The sequence below is a fragment of the Oryzias melastigma genome, linkage group LG21 (genome assembly GCF_002922805.2).
Source record: "Oryzias melastigma strain HK-1 linkage group LG21, ASM292280v2, whole genome shotgun sequence".
NCBI lineage: Eukaryota > Metazoa > Chordata > Actinopteri > Beloniformes > Adrianichthyidae > Oryzias > Oryzias melastigma.
The window spans coordinates 1,724,335-1,751,533 of NC_050532.1; the positions used below are offsets into that span (position 1 = coordinate 1,724,335).

The window sequence follows — 27,199 nt, forward strand, 5'->3', positions numbered from 1 at the left end:
AGACACAATCTCTAAGAAGCACATGTGTGTAGTAGAAGCACCCATGGAATAAGAAAAGAAATCAAACTAAGTGAACATGAGGACGAGTGCATGGGTCACTTGGTACTGGGCTGACAGAAAGAAAGAAATGCACACCCTAATTGTGTCAATACTTGGCTATACTTAGCTTTTTTTTGGCTAATTTGGGATATACTGAGGCGTTTTTATGCTAATTTGAAGTTTAGCATCTATTTTAGCAACATGCTAACGTTTTTGGCTAATTTGTTATCTAATGAGGTTTTTATAGGTAAATTTAGAGTTTAGCTTCTATTGTAGCAACAGGCTAACATTGTTGACAAATTTAGTTTACTGAGGAATTTTAGACTAATTTCAAATTTAGCTAGTATTTAAGCAACAAGCTAGCTTTTTTGGCTTATGTGGCATCTACTGAATTTTTTTACGCAAATTTGGAGTTTAGCTAATATTTTAGCAACATACTAAAGTTTTTGAATAATTTGTTATCTACTGAGGTTTTTGTAGGCTAATTTAGAGTTAAGCTTCTATTTTAGCAACAGGCTAACATTTTTGACTAATTTAGTTTAATGAGGAAATTAAGGCTATTTTTGAGTTTAGCTAGGATTTAAGCAAATAGCTAGCTTTTCTTTGGCTAATTTGTGCACCTACTAAAGTTTTTTGGGCTAATTTGGAGTTTAGCTCATATTTAAGCAACACACTAAATATTTTTGCAAAATTGGTATGTATTATGGATTTTTAAGCAATTTTACGGCAAAATTTTCAGAAAATTTTCAGGTTGAATTAGGTCGGCATCCGTTCAGAAACTTTAGTACAAAAAACGTTACATTGTGTAGAACAAATACTCAATGAATGACGATTTATGTAAAGACAAAATATGAGAAAACTTTTTGCTTTTAAAAATAATTGGAATCTGGATTTAACGTAAAAATGTTAACAAAAAAAAATCATGTAATATTTCCTTTATGGGTTTTTCTCAAATCAGAAACAATTTCTACAAGTCAATAACTTCAATATCACACATTTTATTGACTTTTCATCATCTGTTAAAAAAAAAAAAAAAAAAAGTAAAATAAAATTTCTTTAGACTTTTTTAAACTACATCTCTTAAACTAGCTTTTAATTTTGAAAATAGATTTTCAAAAACCGGAAGCTTGAAAATGCCAACTTCGGACAGGTCCGGGAAAATTGTGTCTAATTTAAACTGGTCTGGGTCCTGGAAACCACTGCTCGAAAGGAAATATATAGCACACACATGCGACTGTCACAGAATGCATTTTTAAAGATGTGTCTGGAGCTGATAGTTACTGTAACCGCATTTAACAGACTATTAAGTAAAGTAGGAAGAATCCAAATGTTCTGTCTTAATGTGACACGTATTAAAAAAAATATATATTAGTGCAGCTTAGCAAGTTTGATATTGTCAGCTTATCTTTAACCAGCATTATACTCATTAGGATGATCCATGCTCTGTGTTCTACATAAAAATGACTTAAGTCAGTTTAAACATAAAAAACATAAAAATAAAGATATTTTAATAACCATTGCATCCTTTATTTACTGCATTTCCCATCATTTCTTATTACTGTTCTATGCATTTGTGAAAGAGAGAGAAATAATAATAAAAAAAATTGTCCTCTGAAGAGTTTCAGTTTCATTACTCAGAAATCCCATGATGCATCAGTTTCACTCTGTTGAATGAAGAGCTCCGTAAATACATCAGTGATGTTCAACTTACAAACAAAAGGAGGAAAGTGGAAAATAGGCAGGCAGGGAAATGAAAACAATCTCACATCCATAGTTTGTCATCAGCTCTTCATCAAAGCAACATGAAGTGTATGTTGGCTGGGAAAGCACCAACAAAAGACTGAATGTAGAGAATATTCCAAAATCATCCCAAAGAGGAGTTACCTGCAGGCTGTCCAGGATGATGCGCAGCGCCTGAACCTGTCTCCTCACAGCGGTGGAGAAGCGCTCGTAGGTGGAGGCGTCGTACTCACTCATGCCAATTTCCTTCATCCTGAGGCCAAAACATAAAAATCCACTGTTTCATCTGTTTTCTTATATTCAAAACATTGGAATTAAAGACACCGCCACCGACGTCAAATTCCATGTGACATGCTTTGACCTGATATCAAGTTTTAAAGAAGGTTTTAATCTGAACCTGCACTTTCTCACATTGAAATTCAATACAAAAACAAAACAATGTTTGACATCAAACTATTTACTATCAAAATGAAAGAGAAGCTCTTGTCAAAATATAAGAAGAAAGAACAAAAATGATGATTTAAACAATTTTTGATTGTGAAATGGTGATTGCGGATAACAATTTATAGGATTTACAAGTGAAAAGAGGAAAATTGAAAGTTACTGGCATATTGTATTGTTTTGTTTAGATTTGTATATTGTGAATTATTCAAGTTACTGGAAAAAGACACAAAGGGATAGACTTAAATAGGGATGTCCCGATCAGGTTTTTTTTGGGCCCGATCCGATTCTGAGTCATTTGATTTTGTGTATCTGCCGATACCGAGTCCCGATCCGATACTTTTATGAGACATTTAAAACATGGATAAACTGAAGAAACACATGTGTGTTGTCCCTTATTTATATTTCAATAACCTTTTTTATCATTAAAAACTTAAATAAAACACTTCTGTGAAATAGTTTTAATAAACAAGTAAAAATACAGCAAATATAAACTAGGAAAAAAATACAATTTGCTGTCAGTTTAAAGCGTTTTTAAAAGAGTTGTTGGTCCCAGAAGTTAGCTTTCGAGCTAGCTTTGTTTACGTTAGCCTTCTGCTTGAGCTGCTGCGTTTTCTGATAATGACATTTTGTGATTTTTTTCATGACATGCAGACTTGTAGTGGGGTATTTATCCGGAATGGTAAGATGAAATATAAAGCTCTGATCATAAAGAAAATAATTAAAATATCCGATCCTGATCGGACAAAGGAGTCCTTTTCTGATCGAGTCCCAAACCACGTGATCGGCCCCGATTTCCGATCACGTGATGGGATCGGGACATCCCTAGACTTAAATAAGCAATTGCTTCTGCATACCCCCTTTTCAACCATGTGCTTACTGAATTAGTACTGACTTTTCATTTATAAAAGGTAATTGCATTGATTTTTGTTTTTTTTTAGTCTTTTTTGTAATGTTTTACATGTTTGAATAAATCAAACTTTTTTTAAGGGAAACTCATAAGACATACATGGATCTATTTGACTGCAAGTCTATTATTTCTCCATCAGAATAGAGCAGAGCAGGGGGCTTGTGCTCTGCCAGTTGTAGCTTGTATGTAACAACAAGTGCAGGATTTTTCAAACAGCATTTTTTTGTCTGTTCCCGATTCACAACAATTGAGTACTCAGAAATGGAATTTTAGCTGAATAATCTTAATATATGTCCTCCATCATTAGAAAAAGGTCAAAGAACATATTAAAAATATCATTTTCATCAGAATGGGTGTTTAACCTATTAACTTCCCAAAAAAACACCCCCAATTTTTTTTTTCTGCTGCTTATTGCCTTGGTACGGAGCTCCTAAAGGGACATCAAAGTTTGGAAAAAAAAAAAAAATCTTAGGTGCTCCATAAAAAACATTCAAGTAAAAAAAAAAGTTCTTGTTACTAACTAGAACTTGTTTTTCTAAAAATTAAAGTAATTTTAAAAAATACAATTTCCTAAAAATTGAATTAACAAAAAATGCTCTGGTTACTATTTAATGCACACCAGTTACTATCTGGTGAACATCCGTTGCTTATCAGAATTCTTTTTTTTTTTCATTATTTCAATTTTTGAAAAAATATATTTTTTTACATCAATTTTTTTTCTTCATTTTCCCTTTAGGGGCTCCGTACCTTGGGGAGTAATACACACAATCAATTAAACATTTTTTCTAAATGTTTCCCATTGTTTGGCTGAGCAGGCAGTTAAAGGGTTAAACCAATCGAATACTTTACATTAGTACATTTATGAGAAATACGGAACAAACACAGCTTCCATATGGAACACAGTAATTTTACAGTTTGCTGTTAAATTCGATTGATTCAATAAAGTTGTAGTAAATGAAATACTGTAAAGAAAGTCTCAAGGACTATGCCCCTCTAAGGTGTAACCCTGAATCGCCCATACATGCAGTCATATCAGTCTGTGTGAGTCACGTCTGTGAAGCTGCAGAGTATTGTTGTTTTTTTTTTTTTCGAAATGTCTCTAATGTTTGCTTTGGAAAAATTGTCTGTGTCTCACACATGCGGCTGCATTGATTTAAGGGTGTTTGCAAATCAGAGCCTCTTTTTTTTGCAGATTCTTTCTGTGTGAAAACCAACGTTTACACTAAGTCTCCACCTGCAGCTTTATTGTGTGAGAGGACTCCAGGTGGACATCGAATGTTTTGTCTTGCTCTTAAAGCTTGACATCAGACAAGAGGCTGGTGTGGATGAGGTCACCTGTAAGCTTCAAAGTTAGTGACACATTATTAGAGTTTTCTTTAGTAAACAGTAGGGCTGGGTATCAATGATCATTTCCAGAAACGATTCGATTCACCAGAGCCAGGATCGATACAATTCAGATTTTTTTCTTTTTTTCCCCCGATTCTTTCAATCCACTCAATTCAATTCAATTTAGAGTTCATACATTTAGACACATTTGTTGAGAAATACATGAATAATCTACAATAGCTTTTGAATATATCTATATTAATCTGATACAGTTCACATACTGAAATAATGAGATTGTTAATATCATCCAGTGTTACATGGATTCTCAAATGGAGAAGTTCTAACTAAAATGTTCAGATCATTAACATTGTAAACATTGTTCTGTTTCTCCTGGAGGACGTTTCAGTTTGGACACTAGGTGGTGATTGCGCTATAGCATTACACCTTATTCCAGAAGAAGAAAGTACGAGCAAAAAAACAATATTTTAGATCACAAATGGTCACTTTAATAATTTTTCCTTTAAAGAGTTTGGAAAATTCCTGCCTGTGAGTTTAGAAAGACGTTCATCTAGTCAGCAATGTATGTTTAGGTTGACCGAGAGTTAGCATTAGCCGTCCTATGGGAAATTCTATTAAACGTTAGCATCAAGCTAGTGGACTTTAGCATTATGTGCTAAATCGATTTATATTTTATGAATCAATTATTGATCTGTTAAGCTTAAATAATTTCAAATTGATTCATTGATTTTATCAACCCAGCCCTAGTAAAGGAGTCTGTTTTTAACACAAAAAGTCAAAAACAGCATTTTCAGAGAGAAGCTTCTTCAGATCCACACTAGGAGATAGAAACAGCAATGACTCTGAATGTTTGTTCTAGTTCTATTAACCCTTTAACACAGGGGTGTCAGACCTACAGCCCCGCCAGATGGTTTAATCCGGCCCAGTCATGAAGAGAAAAATATACAAGGATGTTGGGAAAAAATAGTAAGTTTCTAGCCCATTCTTCCCAACAGAATCTGGCCACAGGGAAAAAATATGGCGCTTAAAAATTAATAGCCAGAAGTCCCTCCCCCTGTTGGAATGGGCCATGAAAAAACATCATTTGCACCTAAAATCAGTAGCCGGAAATCCTCGACCAGAACCTCCCGTCTTAAGCTTTAGACCTTTATTCCCATTTTTTTTCTCTCATTTTTCCTGTCACAGAGAAAATAACAGCATTTCACCATCTTTTTCTACGGAGGTAAACGGGTGTAGCTATGCAAATTTGAACAACGTTACGTTATTACGTTAACGTTCTCTGTTCTATTTGAAGCTCATCTTGAACACTAAACTGTTAGACAGTTTATTTGTATTTAAAAGCTAATAGTTCCTAAAAGTTTTTAAATATCGTTTTTAAAAAAGGTTCCTAAAGTTTAGGGCATTTCCGCTTACGCAACCGGCTAAAGTTGCGAAATTTCCACTTCCGGCTAAAGATTGTTTCTAGCTCCAGTTTGCATGTGACTAGAGGCCCCACCATTCATGTGGTGAGTTATGGTTATTTAAAGAAAGGGCTGCAATACACAATACTGCCACTAGGGAGAGCAAAGGAAAAGAAATACCGCCATGACAAGAGATCAAGAAATAAACAGCTTTTCTTTGCAAAGGTGGAGTTAGGTTCCCAACCAGCCTCATCGCTGTTAAGTTTCTATAAAAATGATCAGGTGTAACACCACAATTACCAAAATGTTGCTGGGAACAAGATAATAATAATAATAATAATAATAGCTCTAATATAATTAATATTAACTGATTAGGCTACTAAGTTGTTTGAGGCATTTTTTCCAACTGAGGAAAAAAAACAAAAACAAAGCTACAGATATGAAGTTGAGCATAGGTTATTTTGCTGTCATGTTACTGGTTCGGCCCACTTGAGATCAGACGGGTTGAATGTGAACCCCAGACCAAAATGAACCGGAGACACCTAGAAACAAAATCAATAACATGCTGTAACTTTTCAATCCTTAACACGATAATTCCAGTAGATTTAAAAGTTACAGTCCTGACTTGGGTTCACTTCAATCCTTTCTAGCACAAAAACACAAACATCAATTCCACGTGAATACACATATTTCTGTACGTCCGTGTGAGTTTGAGAAAAAGAAAAAAGGTCATGGGGGAGCACAGATACTGACTCCAGTTATTTCCTTTACAGTCTGCGCTTCACAACTTCATAACACAATGAAGAACAAACAATAAGGTTCACACAAAAGTCTACACAGCATCAACAAACATTCCTTTTTACTTTTAAAGTTTTATTGTTTTTAGTTATTCCCTTTACAAAACGATGCATTCCTGTGAAGTAGCAACATAGTAACGCAACCACGCTCTGTTCTCATCTTAAAATTTAGATGGTTCTATGAGAGCAAAGTAAACATAGTGCTTAGAAACTGATGTTTTCTGTGTGAGCACTTCTTTGTTTTCTTGTTGAGACACTGACGCTTTAAAATTCTTCGGTAGCAGTGCGGTGCTAGGGTCAAAGAGAGCTCATTAGGCTGGCAGGCTGACAAAAACCGCCACAAAGAAACATCCTTCCTAAAATTCTAACTAAACTGTGAATGTCCAAGTGACCTAAGAGAAAATAAACCCAAGACCATAAGGTAGAGGAATCAAGGATCTCAGTAAAGGAGGAAAATAGTAACAAAAAAGAGAGTATAAAGTGAGATGAGTCCTTAGACACTGGCAGCAGTGTGGGGGAAGAGTCATGCAGTAAAGAGGGGGGACTACACGGCAAAGAAAGACAGAATAAAGCTGAGTAGAGGGAACAGAGAAGGCCTTTATGTTTCAGCTGGTGAAAGGGATGCACTCTTATGCACCCCTAGCCTTCTACTCAGATGCAAACACATTGTTTGGGACATCATTGACTTCATTCAACTGGGTCCAAATAGTCACTGGATTGGTAAAGTTTGGCATCATACCTATACTCGTCTAGTACGGATGCGAATAGCCCAAACACACTCTTATCCATACCCACAAACCCTTGCAATGTCACTTCTGGTTGAAATACTATTACCCTGTTTGCAAGGGTTCCCACCTGTGAAAACCACTCAGTTTATATTTCTGGAATTAGTTAATAGTTTACATATCAAATGTAATGTATTTATTTTACCTTTCTTTGAAGGCTTTTTCAGCCATTTCACGAGCTGCTCTGCGAACTTCTTCTGGAACGGCATCTTTCTCCGCCTGGGACACCTGGTAGACCTTGTGGCCTGCATCCAGACGGTAGGGCCCTCCTTTGCCTCCCAGTCCTGCAGTGTCTCTGCCACCTGAAAAAAAATTATTTCACCTAATTTATGGTCATTCCTTAAATTTTAACAACAAAACAAACAGTGAAAGTTTCATGCAGCAGAGCATGGTCCAATCAAGAGGTGGAATCTCTAGAAATGGCTTGAACAAACCCGTTTTCATTGACTGTTTTCCTGTTTCAAATCATTTTTGACCTAGAAGTCGCTTTGTTTGTTGCCTGACAAAGGTGTTAAAAAATGGATCCTAATCATCTAAAAAAAATAAAAAGTTTACTCATGTGATGTAGAACTAATTCACAGAGCAGCTAATTCTGCAAATGGTTACTAGAAAAATGTGGAGAGGAGCAAAGAACACAGCAAAAGACACAACAGAAAAAAATTGAGTACATTAAGGAAATTGTCAGGAGTCAGTGGTACCGACTACACTACATCTCCCAGCAACCCCAGTGCACAGTTCCTGTATGCTGCTAAACTGTCTCCAATCTGACAATCACACACCTGCTTCTTAAGCAGCAAACTCTTTGCAAAGTATTGTTTGTGCCACCCTCCCTGCATTACCGAGCATTTCTATCTGGACCTGATCTTCTGTTTCTGACCGCGCTTCATCCGATGCTGCCTGTCCTGAACCTCACCTGGACTCTGACTACTTTAGTCTCTTCTTGGATGATACCATGCTCATGATTGACCTCTGTCTGCCTGACACTGATTTAGCTTGGTGGACTTTTAGCTGTGCTTAGTTCCTGTCTAAACATATAATCTTGTGACACGTGGAACCAGCTGTCTGCCCGTTTGTGACAGAAATCTTCAGTAAAACTTTTCTGCAGAATCTATGAAACTTTTTTCTTACTTTTATACTTTAAACTAATTGCAAAACAACATAATCATAAAAGCAAAGACCATTCACATAAACACTTTCACACACTGGTGGCGACTGTGCTGCCGAACACTGGCGCCAACCCTCCACCAGAGGCAACGTTGGGGTTCAGTGTCTTGCCCAAGGACACTTTGACACATGGGCTAGCAAGGCAAGAATCAAATCCACAATCTTCCGATCAGGAGTCGACCGCCCTACCACTGCACCACACTTCTTCAGGAGCCATGACTACTTCCCTGCTGTTCCTACTTGGTCTTCCGTTTGGCAGTGGTATGTGGAATTATTTAGGGCTTATCTTTCCCTGATGGTCCGTCTTCTACTTCCTCTGCCTTCTCAGGTTTCTGCAGGATGAGGCATTGACTCAACAGTTCATCAGTAGAGGCCATCTTCCTGATGTACACCTGGATCTTTGTCATTTCTTTCAGGATTTCAATGTTAACCCTCACTAGTCCCCAGCCTCTCTCTCTCTGCTTATTGTACAGCCTCAGAACGACGGACTTGAGGTTCAATCTTCTCTGCATTCATGTGTTGAAAGTCTTCGTGTGCTGACATCAGCCACCTCTATCTTTTGACGGCTATGCTAAAACGGTCTCTGCAAACTGACAGGACAGACATGTCTCAGACTTCTAGTAATTCATCTTGGTCTTCTGGATTTCTCCTTCTGTCTACTGTTACTTATCTGTGAGTGAGTTTCTTGAGTGGCATCAAACCCCAGTGGTGCACAGACTGGTCTTTCTAACCAAACAGTCTAGCTGTTTGGTTAATCAGTGTTTGGTTTCTCTGGTGTTGCTCCCACTTTCTGTACCCTCCTCACGTGTTGAGCATTGCACCTACTCAACCAACTACCTATGATTCCTGACAGGAGGTTCAGATGCAGATTATTGGCAGGTAGATGGATGGGACCCCATTCTACCTCCTTTTGGGATTATAATCCATTCTTGGTGGATTCCACATATTAGTAGCTGGATCATTTGTACTCCTAGATGTTTAAAAAAGGCAGTTGGTTTCTTTATCCAGCAGTCTGATGTCTGCCATTGAGATTGTTACTGCATTCTTGTTGGGGGAGATTGCTGTGGTCAGCTCTTAGATCCACTAGCCATGAGGAACTGCTTATTCCTCCCATACATTCTTCCAGTGCTGTTGTGACTGGGCGGATCTTTTCTCACCCTGCCACTGGGAACCAACGGCTGGTTCACCAGAAAACATCCCGTTTGTTCTCCAGTCTTCTGCTTCCCTGGTGTATATATTCAGTAGGGTAGCCAAAGCTTCCAGCTTTTGTTTGGCAGTTTCCAAGGCCTCGGGTACAGATAGCTGGTGGAATTTCTTGGGAAGATTTTTCTTCCCATCCCACCTCTCTGCTGCACACAGCTGGCTAATTTCCCGTTGAGCTGCCTTGATCTTAGCTCCGGCTTCAGTTGTTGTTCCTTCAAGTTGTTCATCTAGTAGCTGAGAATCTCTAGGTTCACTTCTCCTGTGACGTCCAACAGCCTATGTGTTTCAGCTCTCTGATGGTCTTCTATTAGATTTTCATAAGGTACCTTAACTCTTAGCCTTAGCATCGGGCTGTGCATGAACTAGGCATCCATGTTTGTTACAGTTGTGTTGTTCTCACGGAAGCTGCTCTTTGCTTTGTCACCTTAGACCCTTGTTTTTGTTTGTTTTAATCAATGCCTTTTATTATTTCTGTAATAAGTTTGATAAATTTTTGTGACTTTTTTCATATTGTTTACAATTAAAGCTTGAAATAAACCAATAATCAAATCAGATTAAATCAAAGTAAAATATTCCTTAAGCAGACGATTGTTTTGAGGTGTGTATTATTGGTGTAGGTAGCAGTCTGTGCAAGCCAAAGTGCATTGGGTGCAGGTGTCTCCATGAGATACACCCAAATGAAATGCTTTCCCTTGTATTTTATAGTTTTTTTAATGATCTTATTGAGTGTTTTTTATTGTTTGACATAAAAAAAGAACTTGAGTTGGAGGTCAAATGTATTATGAAAATAATTAATAAAATAAAACATATTTTACATAGGGTTATTAAAATGTTCATAAAATATATGTCTAATAGGACATATAATAAAACAATTGACGATTTTTATATTTATGTCAGTTTCCTTTGTGTGTATTTGTCATAATCAATCACATTTTAGTTGTTGAGCACATTTGTACAGCCTAAAGTGCTTTACAAGTCAAAAGGAAAACATGATTGAGCAAAAAAGAGAGTAAAGAGCACAAGAGATGGAACAGTAATAACCACATTATCAGGACATGTAAAAATAAATAAATCATATATTAAAACAATAATTAACAACATAATTCAAATAAAAAAAATAATAAAAGACAATAAAAAGTCTAAAAGGTTCAAAGTGAGTTAGTTAAAAGCTAAACTAAAAAGGTAAGTTTGTAATTTATTTTTAAAATTCTCCACAGATGGAGACTCTAAGATAATCTTAAGAGTAGATTTTGATCCGTGTCATGGATTGTTAGGGATGGCATTCTGCTTATTAATAATAACTAAACTCTTTTGTTACAAATAAATCATCTTGTTTCATGCCTACTTAATTGTCAAAGGAATTGGTTCACTTATGCCTTAGAACAGCAGCTGTTGTGCAAAACCAGCACATTGCTGTCCTTAAACAAATCTCAAACCATTTGAGTAAATACTTTATTAAAAGTTGTTGAACAGAGTAAAAAGTTTGTTTTACCTGTGCCCCCCGCCCACTGGTTTCCTCCAACGTGCGGAGCATTATTTAGGTCAACTTTTCCATGTTTTGGAGCAGACACATCCAAGCCACTGTCCCTTTGAATTGTAATCTGGGAAAAAAAAACATTTTTGAGTGAAATGATTACATATACTCGTGTTTTTAGCTAGCAGGTTAGCAGCTTCACTATATATGGTTTATAAACAATGAAACAAGCAAAAGACTTTCAGAAGAAATAGCTTAAATATTAACATTAGAGTTATAACTTTGGTTGTATAAATTCTTGGTTGTCTGTCAGTGACAGTAAAAGGCTTAAAATTGATCTCATTCAGGTTCAGATCCAAAGAGAAACCCCATATGTGACGTGAAGGAGTAACCGGAGCCTTCTTCATGCGACATGATAGAAATGCGTCCAGAACAAGCTCTATTGAGCAGCCACAAAAAGAATCCACCTCTTCCAGGAGGGGAGCTGGTCTGTACCGGTGAGAACAATGTGTTCTGCACGGACAGGAAAAGGCTCCACCTGAGTCACCCCATTCAGACTCCGACCCAGCTGTGACACAAAAGGAGCTGAGCACAGAGGAAGGGTCAAGAATGTGAAAAACAGACAAAGACTGTGAATCATCCACAGCCTGCAGGTAGAATTTAGAAAAGGAAAACCCAAGATCATTTGTGGAAAGATAATACTGTACGCAGGATTTAGCGGGTTAAAAAAATGTCTCACCTACTTCACCCTTGATTACCCTTATGTGATGTTTAAGTTTTTGCTATGACCCGTCACTCGCAGCATACCCATAGAAAAAAAATGTGACAAATACCCCTTTACAGGCTCACCGAGTGAGCTACGGTTTGTGTGGGCCACCTGTGTCCCATACAGAATCGACCATTTGTTACCCCCAGACAGCCCGTATCTACCCATAAAGGCAGTTGTGACTAAGGTTTAAAAAAATAAGCTAACATCAAAGATTCAAGTCCACTTTTCCATAAAAAGCTAACATAAGAATGGACCTCAAAAGCTTATGTAAGGAAACTGACATGGAAATTCAATGAAGCTAAGCTGCTTTTATCACACATTAATGGAAAATGAATGACAGTCTATGTGGATGTTGGTGTGACTCTAAGTTTAATCTCATTTGCCCAGAGACTTACATGAGTGTCTTTTTTAGTTCAGATAAGTAGAGGTAAAGTCAGTTCATGAAAATATTATGCAGATAGTAAAAGCAAATGCAAAACATCATATGGAGAGAAGGTTCTAAGATCATTTAGATAAAATACATCAGAATGTGACTTCTAAACACATAAATATATTAAATATGGCTAAAAACGTATTTTACAGAACTCCCATAGTGTATGAGGGCAAGCAGAGTTGCAACTAAAGTCCAGCTCTACCAGACCATGACATCATAACAGGAGAAGAAATGTTCTGTGACCATTCACTCAGGAATTCATACCACAAACAGCAAATCAAATCTTAAAGTCAGTGGTACATTAAAGTTTTTTTTTAAAGTTGTATTTGTCAAACTTCAACTATAGATAGATTACCTTTATTCTGCACTCGTTGTCCAATCAGTGAACAGGAAGACATAATTGTTAAGCAGTACACATACAGTCCCAAGAATACACATAATGACTAAAGAGATAAATAAATACAAATAAAATAGTAAAAATCTACAGAAAAGATTCAAATATTTAAAAATACATTACTTAAAAGCACAATTGTTAAAAGGCGCATCATAAATTAATTAAAATGGGAGGGCAAGCAGGGAGCTCATCCAGTGTTTCCAGGTACTAGATCTAAAACAAATGGCACTTAACTTGATGTTGTGTATATACTAGGGATGCAATGATACAGTTTACTCACGATTCGACATGTATTGAGCAAGAAAAATAAACCCTGAAATCCTACAATTCCACAGATGATGATTTATTTTGCAAAGGGAAAAACCATAACAAAAATTCAGATTTTTTTCAAGTGCAAAGTTCATGGCACTTATTGCAGAATCACATTTAAATAGAACTCTTGTTTACTTGTAAACATCACAACTTATATGAACTGCAACAATTTAAGCAGTTCTCTTAAATTTTGACAGCCGGATGTTAAATACAATCTAAACTGAACCAATTTAAAATATTGTGTACTGGCTTACACAGGTAAAGTACAGTATTTCTTAGCTGTCAGTCATTTATTCGTGTACTTTTATATTTTTTAGAAAAAAAAAAAACAAACAAAAAAGTATCTTGGTTGTTTTTAGTATTTAGCTAAACCTTTATTATCCGACAACCGCTTGAGGGGCAAGGCAGACACCCTTAAGGCACCTCTGACTGGTACTGAATGAATAAAATGCGTATTGTGAAAAATGTCGTATTAAATTGTAAAACGTGTATTGAACAGTTCAGTTTTATATTGAATATTGTTGCATCCCTAATATATACACTCAACAGCTTGTCAGGTCGCTCCGGGGACGCTCTGACACTTTTGACCAGAAAATAACAAAAGAAATCACAAGTCACTATTGGGCTCTACACACAAAACGCGCAGTTACTGAAGGCGCATTGACAGTTAAACCAGGTCGAATTTTGACCAATCAGGGACGGGGATTTGGTAGTGATGTTTGGATGGCGCCCCTTTTCATTTAAGCCAACCGTTAAAAATTGATCACGGAGGATAAACTATTAATTATAGTTGGTATCTGGCCAGAATTCTATGACACCAAGTCTGTCATATATTGGAATAGAGCTATGAAAGAAAAGCCTGGAGCAAGATTTGCACCACTTTGACATTTTGCACCAATCCTCTTCCAACTGTAGGTGGCAGACGTACGCTAGTAAACGGTAGAAAAAGAAGAAGAAGCCTCTACCTGCTTGACCAGTGTGAAGAAAACGTTTTTAAGAACCACATTTAGCGCGTTCTTAAACGCATGTCATATTTCTGGTGAGTCTGTAGCTTAAGAGTCAATAGTAGCTCTGTTATCTATCTTGGTTTAAAGGAGCATAAAAGCAAACTTTTCCACTTTATGTATAAACAAACCTCCATATCTCAGTAGTATCACTAACACGGAACAGCAACTCTGAGGATTTAGTGAAAAATGCTTGTCAAGTGTGGAATGATCCGCCTCATAGCTTGTTAGTTGGGTAAAGGTTCAATTACAAAGGGGCTGAGTCACTTCCATCACTGTGGCTTATCTCAGTTCATCATGTGACAGTTATCCAATGACACATTACAGCAGATGTGCATGAGCATGCTTCCCACACCACAAAAACACAGCATGACATGAGCTGTGCTCATCACTTATCCTCTTACATTTAGCTGGACGGTTAAGACGAACATTAACAGAATAAAAACCCGTAAGAACCATTTCCTGTCTGAAAGTCTGCGGATTACGTCAGTCATCAAAGCAGAAGTTTTATCAAAGGGTGAAAGGTTTTAGTTGCTCGTTGACCCTGAGAGATCTGTAGCTGCATCTGCAGCCATCAAGAGTGAACGGTTCAGTTTAAACTTTAAACCTGCACCATATAATGTAAAAAAAAAAAAAAAAGTTTTAAAACTAGAGTGCTGTTTTTAGATGGTCTATACCAACCCTTTTTTTTAGCATTGTAAGCTTAATAAACAACTGCAGAATGCTTATCACAAAAGAAACAGACCTCACAAAACTCATCAGCACCTTTAGAATATCAATAACTTAAATAGCAAATAGTCTTTTGCAGGTCAAAGGAGAGAAAACAAAGCATGAAGTCGGGATAATCGATGCTCAGAGGTTTTCTCCCAGAACAAGCTCAGATCTGTCCCCTGTAATTTTACCCTCACCTTGAGAAGATCCAGACAGACTGAAGGTGCAAATAAAGACATACATTAACCATAAATATACAGACTCTGAAAAAAAGAATATAATAGAAAAGTTTATTCATTTCCATAATTCTATTAAAAAAAATCATAGAATTCAAATTTAGGGCCCACTGATTAATTGCTTTCAAGTATTTATTTTTTTATTTCACATAGATTGGGGTTCCAGTTCACAAAACTCCCAAAAACTAATTTTCAGAAATGTTTTCAAAATTTTGAGAAATCTGACCAAACTTTTCAGGGCATAAATATTTTAATAAAAGACAAGTAAAACATCTAATTAAAACATCATTAATTCTTTTTTTTTTATCTTAATCTACGCTGATAAAACCTACCAAAGATATCAAGGTTTTAGTGTTGTTACTTTTGTTGCTTCATACAAAGAAAACTTGATTTTAAATGGTTCATTTTAATCAGAAAGAGGGGAAATCAGAAAGTCAAAGTGGAGGACTTAATTTCAGTAAGTTCTGTCTGTTGCACAATCTCATTTTTGAAGAAGACGCTGAACTTTACAGGAGCGTTCATGTGGGCGGGTCTAGTGAAGTAGAACTGATATCTTGAAGGATGGGGGAGGGGGGGCAGGAGGGCAAATAAACCTAAAAAAATATGCAGCTGCAGCCATGTTTAAAATAGTTTCGTCAAATATCATGACTTTTTGCCCATATAGCTCATGGAATATTGTAGTGTAACGTCCACGTAAGAAAACAGCTCTTTTTAGCAATGCTCTTCAAACAATTAATGTACGTTTTACTGGTGTTTTAATGCCTTTAACAGAGAGAAAAATAGTACATAGTTTTGTAAGAGTTAGGTGAAAGGGAGGGAATTCAGACATAGCCTTATTTTTATGACTCTGGGCCTCTGCTTTGAGATTACCCAGAATTCATAGAAGGGCCAAGAAAAAATATGTTGGTTTTCATAAATAATGACATAAAATAAGATCCTTTAAGAAACCCGTTTACCAATCAAGTGAAAAAGCCTACCCATTCTCCCTACCCTCCAATTGTAGGGGCATTTAGAGAGGAAGGGTTGTCTGAAATCGTTTTTAAGGGGGTAACCCTCACGGCGGGGAGACGCAGAGTCCTCCGCCGAGAGGGAGATCTGCATTGCACTGTGCAGCGGAGGTGAAACACGTTTCTTCAAGTGGGTGCGCTGAAGCACAGAAGTTTACATTTAAATGTAAATAATGACCTTTGTTTTAGCATGACTTTGCAAGTCATAAAACTACTGTTACTATTGGCAGCTACACGCGACTATTGATGATGTCATCGAGTGGGAATAACGTCTGAATTTGAAGACACTGGCTACGTCTGAACTTCACTACTCAATACGTAGTAGTGCTGGGCAATAGAAAAGTGTCTATCGTGCCGTTTCTCTGCAATCATTTTTATTTGTTTATTTCTATTCCTGTCACATTTTTTTTTTTTTTGCTTTAGTACAAACATACGTTTTAGAAAAATGTTTCTCCTTTGTGACAATTCAGTTAAGTGTTAAAAAACAAAGTCAGAGGAAAAATAATGACATTTTGTCAATTTTTTTCAGAGAATAATTGAAAATATACTTTATTGTGGCATATCGTGATATGTATCGTTATCGTGATATAAATTATTTATATCACGATACATATTTTTTTTCCATATTGCCCAGCATTACTACATAGTGCACTATATAGCAAGTTCGGCAATTTGTAATGCTCTTCAAATCTACAATTCCCAAATCTAGTGCTGTGAAACTTCCCAGAAGTCTTTGTGAAAAACCTGCTTTATGCCATAACAGCAGCTCAACGTTGCAGCTCTTGTGAACAAACTACATCAGATAAAAAGAGCTTCAATTACTTAAATTAAAGTAATGCCACCAGTAATTTACCGCCACTATCAAAAGCTACATCGCTATTAGAGTAAAGTAATTGGATAACTCCATTATTACAGGTTATTATTAGAAGTAATGGCACCAGTAAAAGCAGTCACTCCCTCCATGACCGCTTAATTTACTTTCTTATTTTAGTCAAAAGTGTTCACCATGAGGGAAAGTATTTGGCAAAGGTTACACAAACACTGCGACCAAACAGGTGTACCTGTGCAGACTTGACACGTGCAAACAGTTTGGATAAGTAACAGGCGTACAGTATAGAGAATGCTTCAAGCAAGTATGCTAAAAACACAGGTTGTTTGCAGAGAGATAAAAAAATAGGAACATTCTGTTCAAGTCTCCAGGTCTGCTGTGGACTCTATCAAAGAGGAGCAGAGGAATCTCAGCCCAGAGAGAGGCCCAGCATGCCCTGCAGGTGTGCATAAGACAGGGCCTCCACCTGTGGCAGCTGAAAGCACTTCTGATAGTTCTCTGCTTTTATTAAAGACAACAAACTCATGCATTGTTCGTCAAAAGTGTTTAAACTTGAAAGCCATCAAACATTTTTGTATTTATTATTTCTATATTGTTCTTTCCTTTTTAGCCTGCAGCATCCAGAAAACCTTCTACTCCAGTCCTGTTGTTGAAACGGCATTATTGTAACTCCAGTGACTCAATACATGCTCATTTATATTTGTAAAAGAAGAAAAACAGGCTGCAGAGAACAAACATCTTCAAGATCACTTTTTAAGAGGCACCGCCCCCCAGTGGCAAGCACACAAACTGCAGGCTTCAGAATCCACTGTTGCATTTATTACCTGTAAAGGTCGGCCATCTTCCTTCCCAATCATGTTCCTCCACTCTGTCAGCGAGCGCTGCAGGGTCTCCAGCCCCGTCTCCCAGAGCCGGATGCAACCGCCCATGTCCACTGTGACCACGCTTCCAGGACCGAGAGCGGACGCCAGCACATCGCTCTCTGATACCTTCGACAGCCAGCTGGTGTACGGTGACACAGACATGGACCTGAAAGACAAAGGAAAGAAGATACCGACTAGAGCCTCAGCTTTTATAGACAACAAGTCTAAAGACCCATTCTGATGAAAATTGTAAATGTGTCAAGAAGACAAAAATCGCTTTTCTCAGTATTTTTTTATACAAATCGTGTGAATCAGAAACAGACAAAAAAATATTGTAGTTTGTGACAGAAAATCAGCTGGGCGGGTCACAAGCTCCCTGCTCCGAGTTCTCAGCACCAACAGTCACAACTCAGAGATGACTTTCTAATGAACTGATGCCACTCTGCAGAAACTATGTCCTTCAAAACAATTCAAGCTTTTTGATTTTGACTAAAATGATCATAATCATAATTAAAAGACGACAAGAAACACTTTTGAAGTAGATCAAAGGATGATCGGAGTGGGGCTTTGGAACAATTATGAAAATAAAACTAAAACGTATAAAAAATATGGTGTATATTTAAAATATAAAATAAATACATGTAATTAATTACATAAAGTGGTTCTGGAAATAAATATTGAAATTGGTAAATAAGTAATACCAATAGAAAAACATTCTTCTGAATGGACTTTGCATTGTGACATTCAATACTCCTGAAACAGACAAAAAACCTGTACACTCAAGTTCAACAAAAGTAGTCACAACTAAAGGAAAAGATGTTTCTGTTTTTGGATCTTCAAACTCCTCTAAAAATTAGCAAATAATGGAATCTATTAGTTAAAATACTTGACTTCCGCTGAAGCAGCATCCTCTGAAGAGACAAATGTACATTACTTTAGGGATTTACAACTAAAATGACCAAAGTTTATTACAGTTTTATGGCATACTTTGAAAGTTTTCATCAATCATCAGGGAATTTTTTCATCAGTTTATATAAAATGCTGCTATTTTTAGCACATTGTGATAGGATCTTTGCCAGTGCCTATACACTGGGGAATTATTAAAGACAGCAAGCTCATGCATCGTGCTTGAGTAAACTTCTCTATTTTTACTAGCATGTCATCATTTCTGTTTTGTACTTTCATTTGCAATACCCCGATTTTCTAAAGCATTTCAGAGTAAACTATATCAGTATAAATTAATATATATTACCTTTGGAACATTAGAAAACATTTTTTTTATGAAGTATTGGTTATTTTTGTGAACTCTTTTCTTAACCGGAAGCAAAATGACTCAACGACTCCACCTGGAGGCGGAGCTGACTCTTCTTGGAGGGGCGGTTCTTAACTTGTGATGTAAGCATGTGAGAACCTGCTCATTTTTGTGTTTTAGAGGATTACTCAGAAATGTGTGAACGGATCATTTGGGGTTCTTTATAGTGAGGAATGAACACAATATCACACTTAAAAGCTCACAAAGTTGTTTTTTCATGTTATGCCCGCTTTAAAATATGAGACACAAAGAAAAATCGTGTTTAAGACAAAGCAGAACAAGCTGTGGCTCAATCTACATTCATTTTACTAACTCTATCTGTCTGCAGAAAAGAAGCGTCTTCACGGGGAGTTCCGCACAGCTCTGTGCTGGAGGATCACTATTCTTCTCTTGTCAACCTGGCTATTTGGACACATTGTTCATGTAGGGATGTGACTCACATCGCAAACAGAACAGGATGATGAACAAAGTTTAGTTTCACATGTTAGAATTAGCAGGATTCTGAAAGGACAGCATGACTTGAATGCAGTTAAGTTAACAAATTTGAAATCTGTGTCTTAGTTTTATGGACATTTTTTTCTCTTTTATGATTGGAATATAATCCTCATTAGACATGCATACATTACCTCGGCACTGGAATGTATTTCAGCTTTTTGGAGGTCAGATCCGTAACTTCCAAATATGCTGCTGCCATTGGAGGCGTAACATCTGAAGAAAAGAAGTTATTTTACTTGTGTTGTCTTACATCGATATTTATAGTTCCCGTTCTTACCTTTGGGGTAGATCTCTTTCAGGGGCACCTTGTTGGGCGGAAGGGCTCTGACCACCTGGTTGGCTGAGAGCAGACAGACACAGTTTTCCCGCTTCGCCGCGCTGCTTCGAACTCCACTTCTAAAGAACAGGTGAGCCCCGCTTTCAGCAGCCTTCATCGTCTGCAGGTCAGCAGGCCTCCTGAAGCTGTACACCTCGTTAGGAGACTGAGGGAAAGGAAAACCAGAAAAAAGGTTTCTGCTTTTACAGGGATCAGAACAAGAGATCAGCATTTATGGGGTCAAAAAGGAAACTGTATCTTGAAAAACATCAAATCTGTAGCATAAAAAGGTTTCATCTAATAACTAATTTGAGTATTGAAAAAATTAATTACTAAATATATTAGTTTATTTTGGTGTTACACCCTAGGAAAACTACAAAACTGTTCTTTGTATGTCAAATAAATAAATAAATAAAAATGCAGCTTTCTGTGAAAAAGCCATAAAGTCTAATCATCTGAGATTGTTGGAGAAATTAGTGTTTGGGTTGAAGTTGTCCTCTGTTTGAATTATTTTAATTCTAAATCTGGCCAAAGACTTTGTTAGCGATTAGTTTGGAGGACGCAGAGAAGAGGGTTAGATGGAAGCAGGGGACGACCTCAAAGGGAGCAGCCGAAAAGCAAAGAAGAAAAAGAACATTTTACTGTGCGCATACATCTAGTACATTCTGGTTAAGTTTTCTACTCATGGGAATTTTTTTTACAGACCCACTCCAATGAAAATTGTGTTTTTAACATGTTCTTGTAGCATTTTTCTCATGATAGAGGACAAATATAACATAATTTAAGATTAGAACTGCATATTTGAGTATTTCTTTATTCAAATTGTGTTGGATGAGAAGCAGAGTATTAAAAAAAGAAAGCTGGGGAATTAGCTGAGCTAACAACAACCCAAAAGCAAATTTCTAATGAACTTCTGCAGAAAATATTTCTTAAAAACGACTTTAAAACTCCATAATCAGAACTAAAAGACCTCTGGAAATGCATTTGCAATAGAAAAATATATAGTTTTTAATAAACTTTCTTAGATTTTTGCAGTTTAAATTCATTTATAACAAGGGGAATATCTTTTTGATTGTGTGGAATGCCCTCAGTTTTGGAGTCAACTAAATCCTAGAGTTTATGTCTGAGATTATAAGTCCAGTTAATATTTCTACATGTTTTGGTCTAACCACAAAACAGAATCCACTTTTTATAATCTCACCATAAGATCTGGGAAGCCGACAACAATCTGTGCAAAAGAGCCGGAGTCCACCACCAGACGGTTCGGGGAGATGATCTTCTGGTCCAGAGCAGCGCTGAGGTTCTCGTTAGGCATCTGTTCGCTCGACAGCATCTGAGGTACGGAAACCTCCGCTGAGAGGGTGGAGACGAGAAAGCAGAAATCTGAAATATCTGAATCTAAAAAAGTCTTCACAACACCCAAATGCATCCGTGTCTGCTATGAAACATCACTAAGAGTTCGAGTTTCTACAACATCTGTAAAGTTTTTTAATGGTATAAGTGGCAGTAAACTACATGCTGTTGTTTCCTGTGGGAGTGTACGTTTTCAGATTTCCTTGGCAACTAACGGCACATTCCATTGTGTGTCGTATCATTTTGTTGAACTTGATCCAATGATTCATGAATTAAATCATCAAATCAAACTTTATTTGTGTAGCACTTTTCCAACTCGTGCAACTCAAAGTAAGTAAAACATAATCCAATTTTAAGTACAAAAAGCAAGATAATGCACAAAAAAACATACAATACCCCCCCCCCCCCACACACACACACTCATGTTCACAATATTTAGATAAAAAGTGTGCAAGCAAAAGAGAAACGCCACTTTAACAAGATCGCCATGCTAACGCCGCTCTAAATCTGGAAGAGTCAGGAAGCAATACATCGAAATCACTGGGTATAAAAGTGATTACTATACTTTTACTTATGCAAGATAGTGACCTCCTTTCAGGGTTAAAGGTCATCAGAACTCTGCATCTGGTTGTAGACTTAAGCAGAAGGTGTTTGTATGAAATCTTGAGAAGATTGCTCAAACAATGTTTCCTTTTCTGATGTTGTGGGAAAAGGAGAAAATTGTCCAGGTTGTGTCCAAATCCCTTCACTTCTCACCACACAGTGCGCTATAAAGTGCCATCTTGTAGTGCTGTCCGAATCTACAACTTCAAATTTCAAATCTCCCAGAAGTCTCTGCGAAAAACCAGCATGCATCGATGCTCACCAGAAAGGCTACAGGTAATATGGACCACAATGCATTGCGTTTGAACCAGTTTTCATGTGATTTTTTTTTTAATCATCCAAGTCTTTATCATCAGAAAACAGTAGATTCATAAATAGCCTTCGTAAAATGTTCACGTTTATTAGGTTTTTACTTCTGGAAGTTGGTGACTTCATATTTGCAGCACTAAAAAACTTAAAAAGTAGTGAGTATGATGTCCAAATTACTTTTAAGATTTATGTGACGGAGCGGCTCTGTCCCTCCGTCTGAGTGAGCGCAGTGAGCACACGCACATACACGCACACCTACACGCTGGCGCGCGCATCCATGTCATAAACCAACTCTGCTGTTATCCCACCACATTATCTTGTAAATTATCTTCCATTTCTTACAGTTTAGACCTCGGGTGCACACTTGGTCGTCGCTAGTTTCCGCATACACACACATACAAACATTTACTCACCGCGGCTCTGCAGCACGGCGTCTTAGCCACGCCCCCTTTTTCCCCCCAACTTCACTGACAGCCAAACTGAGGGATTAGTTTTTCCTGTTTATATAATTTTGATGTCAGTTTTGAGACAGCTGTTTCTAATTTAAATTGTTTGGTTTTTGTTTCTTTATTTTTTCATGTTATAGTTTAAATGAATTAATTGTGTTGGAAATACTGTTAACTAAAATGTGAAGTTAAAAGATGAACTTATTGAAATGGATTGTTTAAATGCAGTATTTTGTAGAAGTTAATATTCTGAGTAAAATGCTTAATTGGGTGGGAGTGGCCAGAAGAAGTATAAATGGAGGTACCTCTCTCTCACAAAGGTAGTGAATAACTGAAAGAGAAACAGGCAGAAGAAGTGCCAGTCTGAGTTTTGAACATAAAGTGACCAGCGACAACTTATTGGATTTATTTTGTGTCTGTCATTTTGCCCTCAACCCTGCTTTATTTTGTACATCCCAAAGACTTTATTAAAAAGAAAAAAACTCCATGGAATCTCTCCTGACTTGCCTCCTGTTTGGCTGATTTTTCCTGGACTCTTAAGAGAACCCCGCGACAATTTAGTAAAGCACTTAGAATTGTCTCTATACATGAACTGTGCTACACAAATAAAATTGCCTTGCCTTAAGCAGGACTTGTGTTCATTTTTGAACATTAATGTTGTTGGCCACAAACTAAAAGCTGCTTTGATTAGATTATATGATGTCATATTTTTAATAGAGCACTGCCATGCAGCATACCAGCACTGGTTCCATGGCCAGAACTGACCAAATCCTCGCTGATGCTGTGCAGCTGACAAACTCCAGACTCCTCAGCGGCGATGTGCATGGGCTTGGTCAATAGGAACTTCCTGTACATTCAAACAGACAGTGTAGAATAGTGTCGTTATGAAGACCCTTACAGAGATTTTTGGAATAAAGCACAACACGTACTTGTTGGTGTTGCTTTCCACCAGTAACCAGCGATCCTCTGCCACCAAGAAGACAGACTTCAGGTTAATGGGGAGGGAGATGGAGTGAACCAAACCCTCCAGGACGTCCAGCACATCCAGCTGGTTCCTGACAAACAAACAAATTAGGACATCACATTATAGAAGTTGGTTTTCTGGGACAAAATTAAACTATTCCAGTCGTTGGTGTACTGGTGTCCAAACGTGATTGGTGCTGTTTGTTTGTGTACTTGTGTGTACTGTATTTATGATGCTCATATTTTTGTATTATTAAGATAATGAGCTTCAGTCTCGTTGGGCTGGAAATGTTTCTTCTCAGCCTTGCAGCTCAGGTCCTTTGGGACATTTTTAAATACACATATGGAAGTCTGTTTATTAAAGTTTAGAAAATGAATGGGAAAAATACAGTTACTCCTCTTTTGTTTTTGCAACAGCATGGACACAACTCTCTCTGTGATCTGGATGAATCTCTGTCTTCAGCTACCACCATGTCTAGTTTCCATTAAGAACGTGTGTGGTTTACCACATTTTAACTATAGTTAGAAAAGGTTAATAAAGGCGGTGCATGCCACTCAGGGAATGTTTTTGCAGCATTAAAAAAACATTACAATCTTCTTTTAATCTATTGTAAAAGCCTTCTAGGTGTTCTTTTAATGAAGATGGTGTCGTTTTTAGGAAAAAAAAACTCTCGTTTTCTAGAACATAGTTTCTGCAGAGCGGCAGGAGTTCATTTGCTTACGTTAGCAAACATAAGTGGGGCAACAAAAATGGCAAGCAATAGTGGAGTTAGAGTTTAGAGCCAAATTCCAGCTCAAATGAGGAAAATTAAGACGCAAATAGAACTACTTGTTTGCAAGTGGATGCATCAGAATGGAGCAGAGCAGGAAGCTTGTGGCTCCGCCCACAAATAGGATGTTTTTCAAATGGTATTTTCCCGCCTCCTCCTGATTCACAACGACATTAAAAAGAAATACTCAGAATTTTCTTTATAAATGTCCTCCATTATGAGAAAAAATCTACAAGAACATGTTAAAAAAAACAAAAATACCATTTTCATCGGAGTGGGTCTTTAACCCTTTCACACCTGAGAAAGGTCGTTGTGACGCTTAAACACAAAATCTTTAACATAATGTAACTTTTCAACGCTTTTCTCCTTCAGAATCTCCTGGAATTATGTTGATTGTGGTAACGGTTGAAAAATTACAGTAGATTAAAGAACATAAACACTGGAACTCAGGTGGTAAAGGGTTAAAAACAGTGATCAGACATGATTAGCTCACCGATCTTCTTTGTAGAACAGAAGCCAATTTTTATGCGCAAAGTCTCGACAGACCTTGTATCCTGCCTGCAACCGACAAAATATGGACTTAGATAAGGCAGTGTGAAAGTACAGCAGTCTAAAAGTATTTCACAAACATCCATTAAGAGCAAAATGGGTAATATAAACCGTAGTGTAGGAAAACCTCTGACCTGCTGCTCTTTACCGCTCCACCAGTTTGAGACGTTAGAGGACGTCTGATCGCCATCAGGCGAGAGCGTGAGCCGTCGTACGGCGCCGGTCACCAGGTCCACGTGCAGGACAGTGTTACTCTGAGGGGGAGATGAGGACAACAAAACGCTAAATTGAAACTGCAGACATGTAGAGGAGTCCAGAGATTATGCCGCCTTTTTAGTGACTAAACAATATCCACCTGATATGTTGTTAAATATTCACAAACGTCACTTTAAAAACAAATTCAGTCTACGTTTATCCGACCAGACAAGCTCCTAAATGACATCTCCCTCTCTATAAACACAATCGTAAACAATTTTCAATGAGATTTAATGGACCAAAGTTGTGGAATGTACATATAGACCTGCTGAATTACAACATCTCATTACCAATTTACAAAATGAGACAAAAAAAAAAACAGACTTTTAGCAAAACACATGGAATAATTTCATTTTTACATTTTCTTTTCTGATTCCCAATCATGTAGAATAAGGTCAAAATTTCTGTTTTGCTTTACTGTATTTTATATATATAGTCTTTTATAATTATTTTCTATTTGTGTTCTTTCATCTTTTATCCGGGGTTGGTTTTTAGAAACCTTTTGGCTTCTACTAGCTCCCTGCACATTCATTTTATTTATTTAATCTATGAGCAATTTTATCCAATGTCCTCCTTTGTATTTTATTGTTATAAATTCCATATCTGATTTGTGCTAAATAAATAAATAAATGAATAACATAAAAGTTCAATTTTAGCCGACTCTTTAATCTCAAGGCTAAAAAATTGGTTGATATTAAGAAAATGCATCACCACAAGATCACCACTAGAGGGCAATCCTAATACAACTGAATGGACAAACAGTCATTTAGCCTCCTCAGTTGTTTGTGTTTTTGGTATATTTTTTAATACGTAACTGATGAGCTTGGGAAAATGCTTAAAAAAAGAGAGGAAGAGGAGAAGTTTGGTCCTGGATTATGTTGTTCTTCTAGTAATCATTTATGATGGTGTTCAGTCGCTGGCAAACACATCAGTACATTTAGAGATGGCTCAAAGAGTAATCCATACGTCCTGATCTTAGATATAAACTACTTTTAGTAGAATTATGTGTGAGACTTTGTTTTTAAATGTATTTACAAGGTTTATTCATTACTGAACATGTTCTAAAATTTCAGAAACAAGTTTATTATCCACAAGCAAAAAAAAAAAAAAAAAGACCTGCTGTTCTCCTTTAACCCACAGCTTCGTTGTCAGACAGTAACCAGCTCATCTTTCATCTCAGTACATTATTTTTGATCTTGTTGTTGATGCAACCAGAAAGTGCTGCTTTCTGCTTTGCCGCCTCCTCCAGCCGGTCTTAATGCAATAAACAGGCGAACAGAAGCAGAAACTGCGGGTCAAGACTCTCACCCCCGCAGGAGGTTTTTATAGATCGGCCATATGGAATTCCACTGAGCTTATTTAACCAAAATCTGACAAAAAACAAAAATCCAGTTCTACTATAGACATCCAGCGATAAGAAATTGATTTTTGATTTTTCATCACACAAGCATCAATGATTTATTATTAGTTTGATGCAAATATTATGATAATTATTAACCATTTTTTGGCAAAAATATATATATATTTTTTACTTGAAATAGTTTAAAATGTTTGTCATTGAGTTCACGTGATTTCCTTTCAAAATAAAAGTCATCCTGTGTCACATAGGATCATCTCAATGCAGCAAACCATTACTGTAAATTGGTCGAATCAAGTTTTATTTTTTTTTTACTTTACTATTACTTACTTTTTACAGTAATACTTTAAAAAAAATGTTTATTTTAACCAGAGAGTCACAATGGAGGGCTGAAAGAGCCACATGTGGCTCTGGAGCCGCAGGTTGCAGACCCCTGGTGTAGATTATCCTTTATTTTTCTAAAATACAAATGCATTACAGTAATACTTTGCGCTAACAAACTAGAGTGAGGTTTTTCGATTAAATTAGCTGTTTTATTTTACTCAATGCACAACTCTTGAATTAATAAGAGCACAAAATTGAATTTAATTGCTTAAATCAGCAATACTAAAGCACT

At 36.9% G+C, this 27,199-nt stretch overlaps 1 protein-coding gene across 2 annotated transcripts in view; it reads right to left on the reverse strand.

The window, feature by feature from the left end:
• vwa8 (von Willebrand factor A domain containing 8) overlaps nt 1-27,199 on the reverse strand; it is an 83,569-nt gene that overhangs the window by 4,958 nt on the left and 51,412 nt on the right. For both annotated transcript variants that reach the window (XM_024286400.2, XM_024286401.2), the window contains exons 30-40: nt 25,106-25,225; nt 24,916-24,980; nt 23,619-23,744; nt 23,427-23,536; nt 21,180-21,331; nt 19,940-20,144; nt 19,794-19,875; nt 17,817-18,021; nt 11,316-11,424; nt 7,602-7,758; nt 1,924-2,032 (exon numbers count right to left, since the gene is read on the reverse strand). In XM_024286400.2, coding sequence (XP_024142168.1) covers nt 1,924-2,032; nt 7,602-7,758; nt 11,316-11,424; nt 17,817-18,021; nt 19,794-19,875; nt 19,940-20,144; nt 21,180-21,331; nt 23,427-23,536; nt 23,619-23,744; nt 24,916-24,980; nt 25,106-25,225 — 1,440 coding nt within the window. The remainder of the gene's footprint in view (nt 1-1,923; nt 2,033-7,601; nt 7,759-11,315; nt 11,425-17,816; nt 18,022-19,793; nt 19,876-19,939; nt 20,145-21,179; nt 21,332-23,426; nt 23,537-23,618; nt 23,745-24,915; nt 24,981-25,105; nt 25,226-27,199) is intronic.